We start from the raw sequence: 17,594 nt of genomic DNA on the forward strand, positions 1-17,594 counted from the left end.
TTGGAGCTCCCTGCTGACATCCCTCCAGCTCCCAACAGCTCATCAAGTGCCAAAGCTCCTTACGACAGGGACACTTTCACTAAGATGGCTGAAATGCAGATAGAAAATAGCAAAGACCCACAGGGGACTAGAAAAGTAACTACAGCGAAGCACTTAGAATAATCCCAGTAGCATTGTTAGAGTTTTAAAACGATCTCTGAGTAAAATTTCATGTATAATGGTGTTAATTGTACCAGGGATGCAGTTGAGGTGAAAAAGACAGTGGAATGTTACGTAGCCCCCATCGGCTGATGAGAAGAGGCCCGTCAGCTTGTCGGGGGAAAGCCAAGTCTTCAATCTTGCTGTGCCTCCGGCCTCCCCACAGCCCACAGTGACAACACCCAAGGCCCCCGCCTCCCTGATCCACATTCTTGTTTGGGCTTCATTATGACTCTCCTCTCAACTTCCCTGGTGGTTTTTTCCCAATGAAAAAGTAAATGTGACCTGTCCGGGGACCGTATCCTTTGGTCCACCAGGGAGTCAGCCTGCCAGCAGAGGTCCGAGAGCAGTGTGCTGCATCTTGGGAAAAGAGAGACCATAAGCAGCAAATGAGTAAACAAACAGGCTCATTTCCAGGGCTGCTGAGGTTGATGACGAAGACAACATGGAGGTGTCCCTGGGGAGGGAGTGGCTGCTTTGGGTGGGCCAGCTGGGGGTCTCAGAGAGGAGAGCAGGACGGTGGGGAGGAGGTAGCAGCGAATACACTCACTGGCCCCAACATGGAAATGAGTCGATGTCTTCAGTGGGGGTGACAGAGAGGAGGCTGGCATGGCTGCAGTGTCATCAGCAGTAAGGACTCAGAGTTTATCAAGGGATGAGATGCGCTGAGCTAATAGTGCAATCCACTCTACATATAACAAGAAGTCATCAGAGGATCAGAATTGAGGAAAGGCCATGGCATGATTAATGCTTTGGAATGATGGAGCAAGAGTGCACAGCTCCAGAGGAGATTGATGCCCTGTTATGCTCAGATTATAGTAGAAAAATGAGTGAGGAGCAAACCCAGGGGCTCATGTGAACTTAGGGCAAATAAGACTTGGCAATAGACAACTACGCTCAAAAAGGAGGATCAAAGATCATCCATACCACACTTCTTTGGCTGCACAGCTGGAAGAATGATGAATAGCTGAAATGACAGATTCTTGGGTGGAAACAGGTGATGCAAGATGGAAAAGTGAACACTGCTGATGGGCATCTTCCAGACACTATGCCATTTAGACACCTCCATGCGGCTCTGCCCCCAGTTGGATGTGTAAGCCTGGAACTCGGGAGAACTCTGAGCTGAGATTGGAAGAAGAGTTTTCCAGTTTTAGGTGATATTCAAAGCCATGGAACCAGATGAAATCATCAAGAGGAGATCCAAGGAGGCAGACCTGAGGCTTCTGGGGCCTCCCAGCATTTGGGGCCGTTTGAGGGAAGCATCCTAGGATGGGAGTCTCCATTGTCAGTGAAAGTCAATGTTTCTATCACTTGTACAAAAAATGAAAATAATTTGGATGATTTTGCTTCAACACTGCATTTGTTACTAGAGTCCATGGCTGATAACTCTATGTCTAGCTGAGATTTATTATGTACCAGTGTTTGGTTGGTTGGCTTTCAAGAAAGAAAAATTGTCTATAAATATGAGAATGTGATCTTATATGTTGTTTCTTTCGTGGTTTCAGATACTGTTTCCAGGTGCATTATTGATGTCATTGTGGTTGTTGTTTCCTATCAGTCTTTGGGGCACTTGGTTGGTTCAGTCAGTTAAGCCTTTGACTGTTGATGTCAGGGTCAATCTTGAGTTCAAGCTCCACATTGGGCTCCATGCTGGGTTTGGAGACTACTTAAAAAATATTGAGTCTTATCAGTCTTATTGTCCCAAAACTTAAGAAGGACTGCCTCCCCTGTTGCCTGAGCATGGGGCCCCGGGAGAGATTTCATTCTGACTTTAATCTGTGGGCATGTGTTAGTGATGATGCCTCCTTCAGGAGAGAATCAGAACTGTCTAGTGCTTCTGGCTTCAGGGAGTTGTGTATAAAAATTGGAAGATCTCTTGAACAAACTCAACTTTCTTAATCAGCTGGTCTCACAGTTTCAGGTGCAGAGCCGAGGGATTGCCTTAGCAACAGTCTAGAATGTCTTAAGAAAATCCAAGGCTTTGTTTAGTACAGGAAGCTCATACAACTGTTGGCTGTGTCCCTTACTCACTCTGAGAAACACCCCAGCATCATTCTTATTAATACATTCCAAGGTCAAACGGTGTCATTGCCAAAAGTGATTTCTTTTCCTTAATCCCCTATGCAGAACTCCACTGACTCTTGATTCAGCGTTGATAGAGCTGGTGAATAATGCATTATTTTACTTTATGTAATATGTGCCTGCTTCAGCAGCACATATACTTTATGAAATAAGACTTGGAGTCTAGTTATTTTTTAAAAAATAGCCTTCCTTTTCCCTAAGCTAAATACATTTCCTAATCTAATGCTGGAGATAAAGCTGCAAAGTTTCTTTGGAGCCACTTAGAGAAGCTTTGTTTCAACTTTAATTTCTGCCACAGATGTATAAAAGTGGATCTTCTGGGTTTTTTTAAAATCTGTTGAACATTTGGCAGCATGTCCCCCACTGACGAACCCCGACCAGTGTCTCTCTCTAAGTTCCTTTACAGAAACTACCCGCACTCATATGTTGGTTTCCTCTTTTTGATCAATGAGTTGTGATTTTACATACTTAATTGAGGGCGCCAGTTTCTTAACAGCCCAGTTCAGGGATAATGCCTGGCTACAGATTCAGTGGGGATATTTGTGTTTATTTTTATTTTTTAAATTAAAAAAATATAAATTTTATTTACTTATTCATGAGAGACACAGAGAGAGGCAAAGACACAGGCAGAGGGAGAAGCAGGTTCCACACAGGGAGCCCAATGCAGGACTCGATCCTGGGACTCCAGGATCATGCCCTGGGCTGAAGGCAGATGCTCAACCACTGAGCCACCCAGGTGTCCTGATATTTGTGTTTAAAAGCATTTTTTAGTATGTGAAGCCAGACTACCTTTTCATAGGATTGTAAACTGTCTACAGTACCTAACAGTTACCTGCAAGGCCCTTATCTGAAGTCATATCTGCAAATATCAGGATGTCAATTTTAAAGCTCCAGACAACAATCCTGATATTTCCAACATACAGACTTTATAGATGACACCAACATTTTAAGTATAAACTGAGATTTTCACCTTTTTCACATTTATAATTAAGCTCCTCTTCTCCATGGGGTAATTGTTACCTAAATGATGCTTTCCATAAGAGAAAAAAATAATGTTATGCATGATTATCATTGCAACATTGTCCTTTAAAGTTTGTGGTTAGAAACTAATAACTTTTTTTGTTTTTGTTTTTTTAAATAGGATGTGCCAATGGGTCAGCATAATTTCCAAAATCGTACCTTAAGGTATGGTATTTGTTGTACTTTCTGATTTTTAAAGGCTTGGGTTTCTTTAGAATTTATTTCTGAAAGTGATTATCATCAATTAGAGTAACAACTTTGGAAGGCCATTTCTTCTAAAAAGAGCAGCTGCCTGTGAAAAGCCCAATTAGATTGTTTTCAGCTTCTAAAAATATAATTATTAGTGTCATATTATCAGGTTTAAAAGAGAGAAAAGGAAAACAACACCTGGCAAACACATTTGAACTTTAAATTGTTTTTCTTAAAAACGACTCTTCTTAACATTAATATGTAGTTAAAAAAAATTTGAATTTTCTTAAAACGGGTACGTTGCTTAAAATTACATACTGTGTATGTGTTGAATCCTAGAGATAAAAGCCAGATAAGTCTGGCCTTTCTACAGTGAAAAGAAGGCCTGCCAACTGCTCAAAATAAGATAAAAGCTTCAGACGCTGTCCACAGTCCCCTGTCACCATCGACCACAAAATGACAGGCAGTAAACCTTTTTCATGCTCCTCTAGCTCTGAAGCTCAAAAGGCATTGGTTAGGCAGTTAAGTATTTCTTATTGAAGTCGTTAGGAAAATTAATAAGCCCAGAACTTAAGTCAGCCTTTCTTTTCCCACAGGGAAGTGAGTTTATTCTGTAGAAAATGCGTTGTATCCAAGTGTAATTAAACACAATTAGATTGTCACCTGCCACATCCTTGCAAGTAGCACACCTCATTCCAGAATCTTCTGTGTGACTCCATTTGTTGTAACGAGCTCGAATTTGTATTTTAGGTGACATTTGAAATTTTAATATTGAGATATAATACTCAGAGTCCGGTGTTGTAAGGATATTGGGTTCTTAGGCTTTTGAAACATTAAGTGGCACATGCTGTATTAAAGAGAGCTTAGTATCAATTTAAGAACATAATGGTTCCCGTAAGATGCCTTGAGAAGGTGTGACTCATCAAGCCAATAAGATGCAGCACATCTGCAAGTGACTGTCCACGGAAATTTCATAGACATCTTTTCACTTTATATTCAGTATTTCTTCTGATACCTCTCTCATCCTCCCTGAGATTCTGCTTCAAGGGTCTATTCATTGAAAGTAGAGCAGGGTCACCTTGTGGATGTGCCCATATGATGTGGGCAGCAGCTTCCGGGACAAGTGCTGGGTGCAAGACACTGACAATAGGCATCATTTGGATCTGAACTAGGCATACGGAAAATCTAACTTCATCCCTACTCCAACATAGACACTATGCCATTGCCTTTTTAGATGGGAGGACACAGAGGCACAAGAGGTTAGGGGAATGGCTAGAGCCACATGGCTGGCCAGCGTGAGGCCCAGATTTTTGCCCTGGCCTTGTGACCTCAAACTCTCAGCTCCTAACTACTCTCCTGTCCTGCTGGCTTTGCTGGGAGTCTCTTCCATATCGATTCTACTTTCTGCGATGTTTGGATCGTTGGTGGTCCCAGGGCCTCATGGGGAGAGCACCACTTTCAAATCAATCTCACCAGGGCTGTCCTCACATGTCCTGGCTTCCTGAATGCCTGTGTTATAAAACCTCCCTGAGCCTGCAGCCTAGCCATTGAGCCAGCATTACCTGGTATTGAACATTATCTGAGATAACGCATGACCTCCTCCCCTCGTCTTTAGATACCGTAGACCAGGCATGGGAGGGAGACAGGTCGGGGAAAGAGATCAGGAGAAAACTTGAGAGGAAATTAGACAGCAGGGTGGCCCAGCAGCAGGAACACAGACTGGACTTCCAGAAACGCCTGAAGTCCACGGAACAAAGCCCTAGCTGGCAAATTAAGAACCCCTAGTGGTAGATTATCTGCCCCAGGGGATCCTCATTTACCAGAGCAGAAATCACAAAATTACAGACACAAGAAAACTGTGTTTTAAGAACTGTTATCTAGGGACACCTGGGTGGCTCAGTGGTTGAGCATCTGCCTTCGACTCAGGTCATGATACTAGGGTCCTGGGATCCAAGTCCCACATCAGACTCTCTGTAGGGAGCCTGCTTCTCCCTCTGCCTGTGTCTCTGCCTCTGTCTGTGTCTCTCATGTATAAATGAATAAAATCTTAAAAAAAAAAAAAAGGAATTGTTATCCAGGTAATCAGTAAACACAGAGGATGTTAATAATACGCACATATTGATTATGTCGTGTGCACCTTTACAGCGTTGAGTGCTGTACAGGCATTATGTAAACTAATCCTAAAACAGATTCAGGGAGGCAAGGCTATTGTTAGCCGCAGGGCATAACAATGAAGGATTATGTTCCCTATGAGCCACCAGGGACTTACACTGTTCTTAGATGTGATGAGACTTCGTGAAAAAGAAAGTCCGCAAACTCAAGTGTAGGCAGAGGGCTGATACCAAAAAATGAAGGTAGCGCCTCGCCTATAAATGAGAATGAACCATCCTAGATGACTGCTAAATTAACTTGCTTTTTTAAAAAAAGAAGGATAAAAATGAATTTGCCTTATTCAACAGCTATAGGCGGTTCTGAAATCAGAAAAGTTACTGTTATCCCAGAGTAGAAGGCCTGTCCGATTAGTAGTTGAATTCACTGGAGCACAGAGAAGCCATGTGCTCCCTCCACATTGGACCAGGTGACTTGCAGAGGCTCTACTGAGAGGCAGGTGCAGGCTGGGTGGGGCCAATCTGGTGAGGCTCGCCTGGGCTTTTACTCTCTGTAGGAGATGTATAATTTTTAAAAATAGGGACTATTTTGGTTTTCTCCTTTATATCATGCTCACACGAATGGTCAGGGTAACCTTAGGGAACTCGTTCTTTTGGCCTAATTTATTTACAAGGCGTCTTTTATTATGGTTGAAGATTATTTTCTTCTAAGATCAAGTGAGTGTCTGCAAATATATGTGGGGTTTCCTGTGATTAGGGCTTTCAAATTAAAGCTGAGGAAGCTTTAAATGCATACAATTAAGCTTTGATATGCCTCAAAGAAGACTGTAGTCCTGCAAATTCTTGAAAACTGACCAAGGGAAGCATGAACAAGGAATAACTGTTTTGATCTTTTTTTTCCACCAAACAAATTTTTGCAGGGGAATTTCCAAAGGCAGTGTGCTCCATCATAAAATAAAATTTATGAACGCAACAAGTCAAGGGCTAATGCATCTCTTAGGACAGAAAGTTCTTTTATCGCAAACACCAGGTACTTATCTCCAGTGTCGCTTTTTTCACGCCGGTATCATTTAACTCTCAGTGACTAAACTCTAGGCAATATTTTACTGCACCAAAAACTCTAGTCACTTTGCTCAATCCACAGAGTGGTTAGATGTTAATAGAGAAAAGACTGTTCAGACACTCTGGTTTCCTTCCTTCTTTATTTTTATTTTTATTTTTTTTATCCAACGGCAGGATTAAACAGAAATTTTAGTATCATAGAAAAATGAACTTCATATTTGGCTTAGTCTATTCTCTGTCATAATATTTCCTTTTCATACAGAACCAAGTCCCAAAAGAAAAGATTTGAAGAAGAATTAAATGAAAGGATGATTCAAGCAATTGATGGAATTAATGCACAAAAGTGAGTACTTTGTAATCTTAAATTACCATGCATTTTTTATTTCAAATCCTGTGATTTGAAAATTGTGTCATATTTTCCAAGAATTTCACCATAAACTATATAACACTTGCCATGACAAAGCCATGCTTTTAGAGGCCATTCGCTCATTTCATCTCAATTGTCCTTAGTAATCTCCTTCGGTAATTAGAAAATGTTTCATTCCTGCCTAGAAAAATACTCTCCAAGTAGATTACTGGAAAATAGCATGACATAAACATAGAAAAATCATAGCAAGCAAAACGTGTTCAATAAGTAATATTTTTTAAAGATCAATAGGAATGCTATATGGGAAATTTTGAGTTGTGTTGTGTGACACTCTCTATTCAAAATGCATTTATTCCCTTGCACAACCAGGGAACGTGGACCTACCCATGTTCTAATTTGTCGAAGAGAGGCTTTGAGAATTAGAATCTGATTTCGTGGCAGCAGTAGGACGAAGAAAAATTCTTTGGAGGACAAAATATCATTCAGTCGATGAAATCTGAAGTCTGTGAATGTCTGTTCAGTCTATGAATTGCTGTTGATTTTTAAATGGTCCAGGAGATGCAATGGGAAAAATTTTTTAAAGTGGTAGCTCACACGGCCTGGACATAATGACTACATTCGTTGGCTTTGGAATTTTCCTTAGGTGCATGTGTCATGGCTGAATTCTGGAGGGCAGAAGATTGATGACAGTATGGTGCCTCTGCCCATTAGACACTCAGTGAATGTTTATTCGTTTAAATTGTACCAAACACATCAGTAGGTCCAAATGAAAAGCCTTAATGAAAAAGTTTCCATCCTTGCAAACCTATTTGATTTTTATCATGAAAGTTGACTCTTGAAAAAAGTATGAATGATTTTCACCAGAACTCTCTGCTTTCAAAACTATGTTGCACAGCTTTGAAAAATGTGTGCCTTCTCTAGATTGTTCCATATAAGGATTAGTTTTAGAATATTTACATGACTTAAGAAAGAATCATATGAGTGCATATGTATGTGCGTATGTGGGGTGTGTATGTGTGTGTGTGTGTGTGTGTGTGATCACATATATACACAATGAAGTAACTTAGCTGGGCTAGAATTGCAATTCACATATGCTGGCATGTTGAATTAATTCTTGTCTAGAGGTGCCTTTGCGTGCCTTCCACCTGCCATGGGGCCCTCAGGACACCCCATCAGTGCCCGGACAAATGTTCTGCTTTGCCTGGTACTAAAAGCAGTATAAAAGTCAACCTCAACTCTGCTGAAACCTCAGCACATCACAAATGGAGAAACTACATTACCTAGAATCTATTGGCAGCCCAAATCTAGGGAAGGGTCTGATTGCATGTAATATAGGTGGACAGATAGATTCATTCAGCCAGAGGAAATCACACCTACTTCTCTGTGACCCACCAAAATAACACAGCATCAGAAGAAAGCGAACACCTCGTCCCTGACAAAGCTTAACAATTTCAGTAGTAATGGTAATAATAGAAAACCCGTTAATAAAATCAACCTCAGCATGCCTTCTTGCAGGACCTCTACCTTCTTCTTCTTTTTTTTTTTTAAGATTTTATTTATTTATTCATGAGAGACAGAGAGAGAGAGAGAGGCAGAGACACAGGCAGAGGGAGGGAGAAGCAGCCTCCCTGTGGGGAGCCCAATGTGGGACTGGATCCCAGGACCCCAGGATCACCCCCTGAGCCAAAGGAAGATGATCAACCACTGAGCCACCCAGGTTCCGCAGGAGCACTACCTTCTAAATGACCTTCGTGTCCACCTTTTAGAGTATTCCAACTGAAGGAATCGTTAGAAAGCATAATCACTGGTCTGGCCTTATTTTTGTTCAGGTGGCTTTTGGAGTGTCTGTGTTGTATCATTTCATACTCAAATGCGTTTTGAGGGAACACCTTCATGTTTTAATGGAGTTTTATTCTAAGTGTTGTGCCCAAGATTGCAAATCCCAGAAACCACCAAGGAGCCGACACCTATGCAAGTACATGAGGGTTTATTTACAAGCTCGAGCTTGGGTCCAAGTATACTCCACACAGCAGAGCAGGAGCTTGAACCCTGAAGTGGGTTACAGCTGGGTTTTTTTTGGGCTGGTCTAGGGGATTTTCAGAAGGGGTGGAGGAATTTTTTTTTTCCCATTTCAATATGGGGGGAATGGGTGGGGGAGTTTCTTAAGATCTGATATGGGATTCTCTGAGCTCTGTTGTCTTTCTGATATGGGATTTCCTGCCGAGGGCATTCTGAGCTTTGTTCTCATTCTAATATGGGGCTTAACTGAAGTAAGGTCAAGTTCAGCTCTTATTCACAAGGGCTGAGGTGGCTGTACTTGTGCTAACGCTGAATTTAAGGTGGAATGGCCTTAATTTTCTCGGCCTCCACATAAGGTAATGTTTAATGTTGGTGTAACCACTTATGTTATAATTTTCCCAACACATTTTAGAAATGAAATAGGGAAAGATGTCATACTGAACTCAGAAGCCCAAAGGGAAAATGTTGAAATGGAAGCCACTTTGCATTTATTTCTTAACTAGCTTCCCTCCCCTTCTGTTAGGCTCAACTCATTACCTCCTCTTGTTCCTCCCTTTGATGTCCTTCTGATCTTTGCATTTCCCCTGGAGGAGTCAATGGGGACTCCTGGCTTGATGCATTATTCCTTTTTTTCCTGCAATGGACAGGAAACAGTGATTTATATGCAGATTTTTGTGTCCTCAAGTTCATTTAGTCCCTTAGCAAGCATTTAGTGAAGAGCTCAGCAGCGGCAGCGCGTGCTTGGCATCAGACATCCAAGACACAAGGCATGGTGTCACCTCTCAAAGCCCTGAAGGAGAGGAGAGAAACCAGCACACAGGTGCTCAGAGCAGGTGCCCGAGATTCTGACTGAGTCCTGATAGGCAAGAGAGGAAAAAAAAGCATGATTGATACTTTCTGCGCTGAGGTGACCTTCCAGAAACTTCTCTCAGGAGCCTCACTGTGGGAACAGGGAGGCCTCATAGTCTAAGGTGCCCAGACCATCCCCTCCCCAGGGGCAGAGGAGTAAGGCTTTCCTGTAAGACTAATTTCTTTTTTTAAAGATTTTATTTATTTATTCATGAGGGACACAAAGAGAGAAGCAGAGATGTAGTCAGAGGGAGAAGCAGGCTCCCCGAGGGGAGCCTAAGGTGGGACTTGATCCCAGGACTCCAGGACTATACCCTGAGCTGAAGGCAGACATTCAAACCCTGAGCCACTGAGATGTCCCAAGACTAATTTCAATAAAAGAGATGTGCTAGGTGATTATCTTCAAATCAGACTGCCATGTCAAGTTCTCCTACATTTGCCTTTTGGTTTTTTGTTTGTTTGTTTTTAAGAAAAAGCAACTAGAAAGAGGTAATGTGACAGTTCTAAGAGGGAAAAATATTGGCCTTCACACTGACAAAAGGACCTGGTGAGTTAATGAAGATGGTGTGCTCCAAGTTTCAATGTGTATGCTGGGCAGTGCAAATGCACAAATTCAGGACAGCAGGACCAGAGGGTCTCAGACCACAGGGCTCAGGAAGGGCTGGTCTTCCACATGGTGAGAGCCTCTGTCCAGCAGCATTTCCTTAGGCCTTGCTTTTCTTGACCCTCTTTCCCAAATGCCCCGGGGTCTTAGTGCATCATCAAAGCCACCAAAGCTACAGGTTCAATATGCCCACACAGGTGAGTTAGGTCAGCAGGGCCACCATACCTGAAGACCACGACCAGGGGCTACAACCACAGACCTTTACTTGGCACAGTTCTGGAGACTGTAGGTCCAAGGACCCTGGTCTTGGTTGGATTCTGGTGAGAGTTCTTTCCTTGACTGGTGGAAGGTTGCCTTCCTGTTGTGTTCACAGGGCCTCTGCTTGAGGCTGGGCAGAGTGAGAAAGCAACTGAGTGAGCTGTCATTCATTCCTTCCCACCATTACGACCTCATTTAACTCTAATTATCTCCATAGAGGCCCCATCTCCACATAGAGCCACATTGGGGGCTGGACCTTCAACCTACGAATGGTGGGGACACAGATCCTCAGGTTGTAACAGTAGGAAAGTGGTCTTCCTTCTATTTTAGTGCCCTCTTGGCTGTAAGAACCTACATCCTTCCATTCCAGAATAATTCTGGGTAAGGATATGAGTGTACTCATTCCCCTCACTCAAGTCAGGATCTTATTTAGCATTTTCTTTGTTTGACTGGGCCTAGCACACAAAAAACTTGGTGTAAATTACTGGAGAGTCACTCACTGTATAGCACAGGGGTGAGGTTCATTTTCTTCATCCCACTGCCACCTGGGTCAGGAAGGATGTCAGGAAACTGTATGTAACACACGTTCTCCCTCCCTTCCTTCCCTCTCCTTTCCATTCTGTTCCCTCCTTTGCCTCTCTATTCCAATTCCCAAAAATAATATTTGACCTTATCAGCCCGCACTAATCTTTCCTATTCCAAATACCCAAATCACGTTTATAAACATTGGCGTTTCCTGCAAATCAGTGAAGGGAACTGCTCCATCTCCGAGAACCTACAGACAACAAAGCCTGTGGGAAGAATATACCCTTCTTCCTTGTGAGGGAAAGGTCGGAAAAACCCCATGCTCGTGGCTGAGGAAACTCAGTATTAAGTACTAGGGACATGAGAAGTGAGACCTGGTCTCAAGAACTTCCTGTCTACCTGTCCACCTGCAGGACACAGGCAGGTGATTGAGGCCCACAGGGGCCCTGCTGATTGAGGTGGAAATGCTTTTACTTCCTACCTGACAAATTTCACTCTTAGTTTACTTCCAAGCTTAGCTGACCCAGGGGCATTTTGAAATTAGAATTTTCTTTCTCAATAATGAAAAAAAAACTGTTTTGAATAAGTTACCTGCATACATTATTCATAGTTTGATATTCATAATAAGTACACAGTTCTGAAGTGAATATGGTTAAAATGTATCTCAGATTTTATTTTCCACTTGCCAGTCTCATCAAATAGGACAATACCATATTTCTGCACTTTGAACAGTAATAAATACTAACAAAAGTTTATGTCCCTGATACCTAAAGCTTATAACCTTAAACCAAATACTTAAACTAAAAAGTATTTTTATAGTTCTTACTTTTTTTCCCCCCAGGGGTTGAATTTTCTTTATTTTTTCTTTTCTTTTTTTTTTTTTAATTTAAATTCAATTAGCCAACATATAGTTCTTACTTTAAATGGCATTCATTCTAGAATACATTAGTGACTTCCGTACCTCAGTTGAAAGTGCACCATCTGTGGTGCAGATTTGGGGGGATGGTCCAGCTCATCATGGCGCACATGGGATGTAAAGTCCTGGGTACAGAGCTCTCCAGGTGGACCTGGAGATGTCCCTCCGGCAGTGTGGTGGTCTCCTGGGTGAATTTGTCATTAGCCCTGATGAGAAGCATCAGTATGCATTTAGAGACTCTGATCCAATATCAGTTGGTGGCTGCACTTGCCAGTTACAAGGTAAAGTGTAATAGTTGACTTGACCTTCTTTCCCTGATCCCCAAATCTCTATCTCCCAAATAAACCTCAGGGAGTCGAAATCCATAGACATCTGACCAGTGGTTTAGAAAAGTACCCCATTAATAAATTCATGTGAAATAAATAAATAATTTTTAAAAATAGCCAAACTTTGGAAGGAGCCACGATATCCTTTGATAGATGAATAAAGAAGATGTGGTCTATATATACAATGGAATAATACTCAGCCATCAGAAAGGATGCATACCCACCATTTGCTTCAACATGGATGGAACTGGAGGGTATTATGCTGAATGAAATAAGTCAATCAGAGAAGAACAGTCATCATATGGTTTCACTCATAAGGGGAATATAAGAAATAGTGAAAGGGATTATAAGAGAAAGGAGGGGAACTGAGTGGAGAAAAATTAGAGAGGAAGACAAACCATGAGAGACTTCTAACTCTAGAAGGGGAGGTGGTGAGGGAATGGGGTAACGGGGTGATGGGCATTAAGGAGGGCATGTGAGGGGATAAGCACTGGATGTTATACTATATGTTGGCAAATTGAATTTAAATAAAATATTTAAAAAGATAATTGGTAAAAAAGAAAAACCTTATGATCTGATAAAGGAACTGACATCCCAGTAGGGCTTCTTTTGGAATGTGAATAAAAGAGGTGCAAAGAAAGAAAGAAAGAAAGAAAGAAAGAAAGAAAAGATTCATGTGAATTGATAACTGAACAGCTATAACAGTTTTTTAGAAATATACATAAAACATGATTTTATGTCTAATGCCCTAATATATATATGTACTCTCTCTCCCTGTATATTAATATGCAGGTATAGCAATAGATGTCACTATATAGTTGTATACACTTACAGATATATGCATATATACACATTATATAGAGACATATATAATGCATAGACATTTATAAATCAGGTTTTTTTTTTATTATAAAAGTATGTAGATTCTTAAGCATAATGACCTAAACCAGTCAGTAATATATTTTGCTGGTATTTATTTCTAGATTTTTTTTTTCTCTATACACAGACTTCCGTGTTTCCTTGTATTGCTGTGCTTGTAAATGTGAGAGTGTGTATCTTTCTGTTTCACTCAGCTTTCTGTCATCAAATGTGCATTTATTTTATTACCAGGTGTGTGACCATACCAGGTATCACGTGCCTGGTTGGCTGGGTCTTTCACGGGGTGTCTCTCTTCCACTTGCCAGTGTATACAACATTCTAGAGAAGAGTTTTGTCCTTAAGCTCTTTACTTCCACTGCCTTCTCAAAACTGATTTCTGAAAGTCAGTGTGTGAGAATACATACTTTATATAGTTTTTATCTATTTTTCAACATCTAAGGGAATCTGTGTATATCACCTGTGTGCATTGATGTTTGCATTCAATGTACTACATTAGTGTTCTGAACCAATCGTTTATTGTATTAGCATTTTTACCCATTTTTTGAAAACTGCATTCAAGCAAAATATTTTACTTTATAGAAATGCAAAACATGACAATAAAAATATTTTCTGTAAGTGAAAGAAGCAGGATCTTCTCTCACAGAATTTGAAGGATACTCTAAATGGTTTTGATGCTCTGATGTATTGCTTGCTATAGGCTAAGAAAAGCAGTGCTTCTCTATGAACCAGATTTTTCAGAGGATGAAACTACCATGTGATTTCAGTAAAACATCAGGGAATAAATTTATTGGTGAATATGAATCCTTTTGATGATTTATCTCCCTATTTATTTAATTTGGGTAATGTGAGTTTCAATTTGGTATGACAACTGGTTTATAATAGTAATTTTCCAAGGAGGGCCGTGTGTGAATAGGAGTATTATATTTGCACATCCCATTAGTCCTAGGTTCCATATCCCATTTTTTGGTATTATTTTTTAAATCTTCAATTTTGGATGATTTACAAGAAAGAAAGAAGAATGCATGTTATTTTTTTTTTAAGTTTCAGATCATTGGTTTGAAGTGTGGTTTTATGATATCTGTCTTTTTTTTTTATTTCCAGGCAGTGGCTCAAGTCTGAAGACATTCAGAGAATCTCACTCCTGTTCTACAATAAAATACTAGAAAAAGAAGTAAGCTACATTTTTTCCCTGATCTTTTTTTCTGAAATGTGAATTTAAAAAAAAAAAAAAACCCTTCATGAAGTCGTGCTCTTGTTTTGAGCAAGTAGCACTGACACTGCCTCTGACTGTATCAGACCTATTTGCAGCTTGTTCTGTGATGCTTCCATGCACTTATTCTTCTACTGTGTGTCTCATGACTGAGTTTCTCTCTGGCCAGTCACCCTGCTCAGCCCTCCTGGTAGGGAAAGAAACTGCAACAGGTTTGAGATCTGGGGCCACAGGGAGGGGACAGGAGCTTGTAACTGGCTTTCTCAATGGCATATTTTCTTAGAAAAGTCTTTAAAAGAAAACAAAATCCTTCCTGATAAAGTTGCAGTTTCCTTACACAAATCTTTTTTTTATTTATTTTTTTTTATTTTATTTTATTTTATTTTATTTTTTTTTTAACAAAAATATGAGGTATACATTCAACATCTGTTTGGGAGAATTAGAAACCCCAAACTTTTGGGATGCCTGGGTGGCTCAGTGGTTGAGTGTCTGCCTTTGGCTCAGGTTGTGATCCTGGGGTCCTGGGATCAAGTCCCACATCAGGCTTCTCACAGGGGAGCCTGCTTCTCCCTCTGCCTGTCTCTGCCTCTCTCTGTGTGTCTCTCATGAATAAATAAATAAAATATTTAGGAAAAAAAGAACTTCCAAACATTTAAATATTTGTTATCTAAATACTTTCTCATTGTGACCCCCCCTAAAGTAAGAGCTATGATAGGCTCAAATAAATAAGCAATATTTGGGCTTTACATGTCCAGCTTACCATTGATTTGCTAAAATGAATTAAGTAATTATTGCCCCAAAAAAACGACGACTCTTAGAGGTCAGTTTTATTGTATTTGCCTTTTGTGTTGATCTAGAGAAAGGAACAAGTAAGAGATAATTTTTATCATCCAACTATATAATTACAGACTTATTTAAACAAAAGCTATTTTTATTAATGGCAAAAGTCACAGCACTGGTATTAAAATTCTGTTGAGGAAATTCAGTTCATTGTTTTATGAATATTGAAGAGAATATCCAAAATCCATCAGGGCTGGATTTAATAGTTGCACCCAAACTTTATTTTGTGTTAGTGTTCAATGAGATCAATTCCCTGCTTATAACTCAACATTTCGACTATAGACCATTTACCAAAATGATGTTTCCTATAATTTATCATCATTACTGACTATTTTATCCTTGAATAACTTTAAAATTATAAATACTGATAGTTACTTACTGTTTTAATGTTAAATGTTCCTGCTTGATAGAAGTCCAATTCCTTTATTAATACCGTGAAGAAATTCCAATTCATATCTCAACAGAAAGCCCAAAAGAAGGTAAAAGATAAGAATGCAGTTGAATGAATAGAATGTAATCCCATTTCTGCAAATATGTGAATATAGCTTCTTCACCAGCATGTAAATTCTCCTGGGTATCAAGTCACAAAATTCACACACACAAAAAATACTCAGGTAAACAGAAGGCCATCGTTCTTGGAAAATGCAGCTTTTGCTGATATTCCCCTGGTGTACATATTTGTGGAGGCCAACTTTGAGGCAAATTTTAGATAGCTTTGGGATTTAAGCTCACTTTCTGTCCACCTATCCCCAGCCTGCTCTTCAGGCCAGCAGGAGGGGTAGAAGGCAGCAAGACATAGCACAAGAGAAACATCAGTAACCCCCCACAAAGGTCAGTCATCTTACACTAAAACCCTGCAGGTTCAACCCAAGAAATGTGTACTATAACTTCCTACAATTTGGGCAGCCATCTACACAGATATGGCTAATACCACCTGTCAGTATTGTCAGGAGGTTTCAAGAGCGTGGGCACAAAAATTGTTACTTCCTTTAGTTTTTTGATAAAACCTCCTCTGGGGAGGCAGTATAGCTTCTGGTTTGGGAGTCTGGGTTTGGGAGCCAGTCCTCCTAGGTGAAATCCCAGGTTTTCCTATGTGCCATGTTTTCCTAAGAATGTGAATCCATCATTCTGATATGAAGTTCCTTCATCCAAAAGTAGGGATGATAATAGTTTGAACTATTCCTCAGGCAGTTGTGGTACGGGTTAAATGAGTTCGTTCATGTAAAGCATTTAGAGTGCCTGTCACATAAGGGACAGAGGTCATTGCCATCATTGTGAGGGCAGTGCTGGCTGGCTGCTTTTGTTTCTGTGTGATTCAAGCATGGACAGCCCCTGGTGACAGCTACCCTGGTCTGTGTATTGCCCTGGATGTTATGAAAAGCTGCGTGAACCTGCTCGTTGCAGGGAAAGAGTCCATCGGCCAGGTCCAGGCGAGCACATGGAATGATCGTAGACCTAGAACTAAGCCCACTGGCCTGCTCTGTCTTACAAACTTCCTTGATACCTCGAAGTAGCATTGAGATGAATAATAACAAACAGGACTAAATTAAATAAATAAGGTGAGGAAATTGCATCTCCAAAATACTCTTCAAAAGTAAAATATATGGATAGTCATTTGCTTTCCCCACACAGCTGTGGCCATGAGATCCACAAGGGGACCAGGACCCTGCGAGGCTCACAGTCCTGTTGTCACTTTACTCACTCGTCCTTCTGGTCAGCCACTCTCTCCTTGCTGGCGTGATCCAGTTGCTGTGAAATGGGTTTCTGAACAGTTAAACTCAAAAATCCTGGTTTGGGGAAGAAACTCTTTCATGGCCTATTTGGAGGGAGGAAGTACTCATTGCCAGTGATGAATAGCCATTGTCCTTAGCTTGGGGGTTTTTTGTTTGTTTTTTAGTTTTTGGTTTTTTTGGCCACATCCAGGACTTATGAATGTGATGCATGTACAGGTTGGCCACTGGCTGATGGTTTCAGCCCCTGTCTTAGGGAACAGCACTCATGGTTCCCTTCTTGTCCCTTTAGTACCGAGCCACTGCACTGCCAGCGTTTAAGTACTACGTCACCTGCGCCTGTCTCATATTCTTCTGCATCTTTATTGTACAGATTCTGGTATTACCAAAGTAAGTACCTGTGCGTCTCTGC

The 17,594-nt window shown here is 40.8% G+C and overlaps 1 protein-coding gene across 2 annotated transcripts in view; it reads left to right on the plus strand.

Annotated features, from left to right (window-relative positions):
• ADCY2 (adenylate cyclase 2) overlaps positions 1-17,594 on the plus strand; it is a 387,405-nt gene that overhangs the window by 284,181 nt on the left and 85,630 nt on the right. For both annotated transcript variants that reach the window (XR_005984284.1, XM_041731928.1), the window contains exons 11-14: positions 3,422-3,465; positions 6,922-7,002; positions 14,504-14,573; positions 17,475-17,572. Coding sequence is in view for 1 of the 2 variants with exons in the window: in XM_041731928.1 (XP_041587862.1) it covers positions 3,422-3,465; positions 6,922-7,002; positions 14,504-14,573; positions 17,475-17,572 (293 nt within the window). In the remaining variant the exon portion in view is untranslated. The remainder of the gene's footprint in view (positions 1-3,421; positions 3,466-6,921; positions 7,003-14,503; positions 14,574-17,474; positions 17,573-17,594) is intronic.

This window comes from Vulpes lagopus, chromosome 17 (genome assembly GCF_018345385.1).
Source record: "Vulpes lagopus strain Blue_001 chromosome 17, ASM1834538v1, whole genome shotgun sequence".
In the NCBI taxonomy this organism is placed as follows: domain Eukaryota; kingdom Metazoa; phylum Chordata; class Mammalia; order Carnivora; family Canidae; genus Vulpes; species Vulpes lagopus.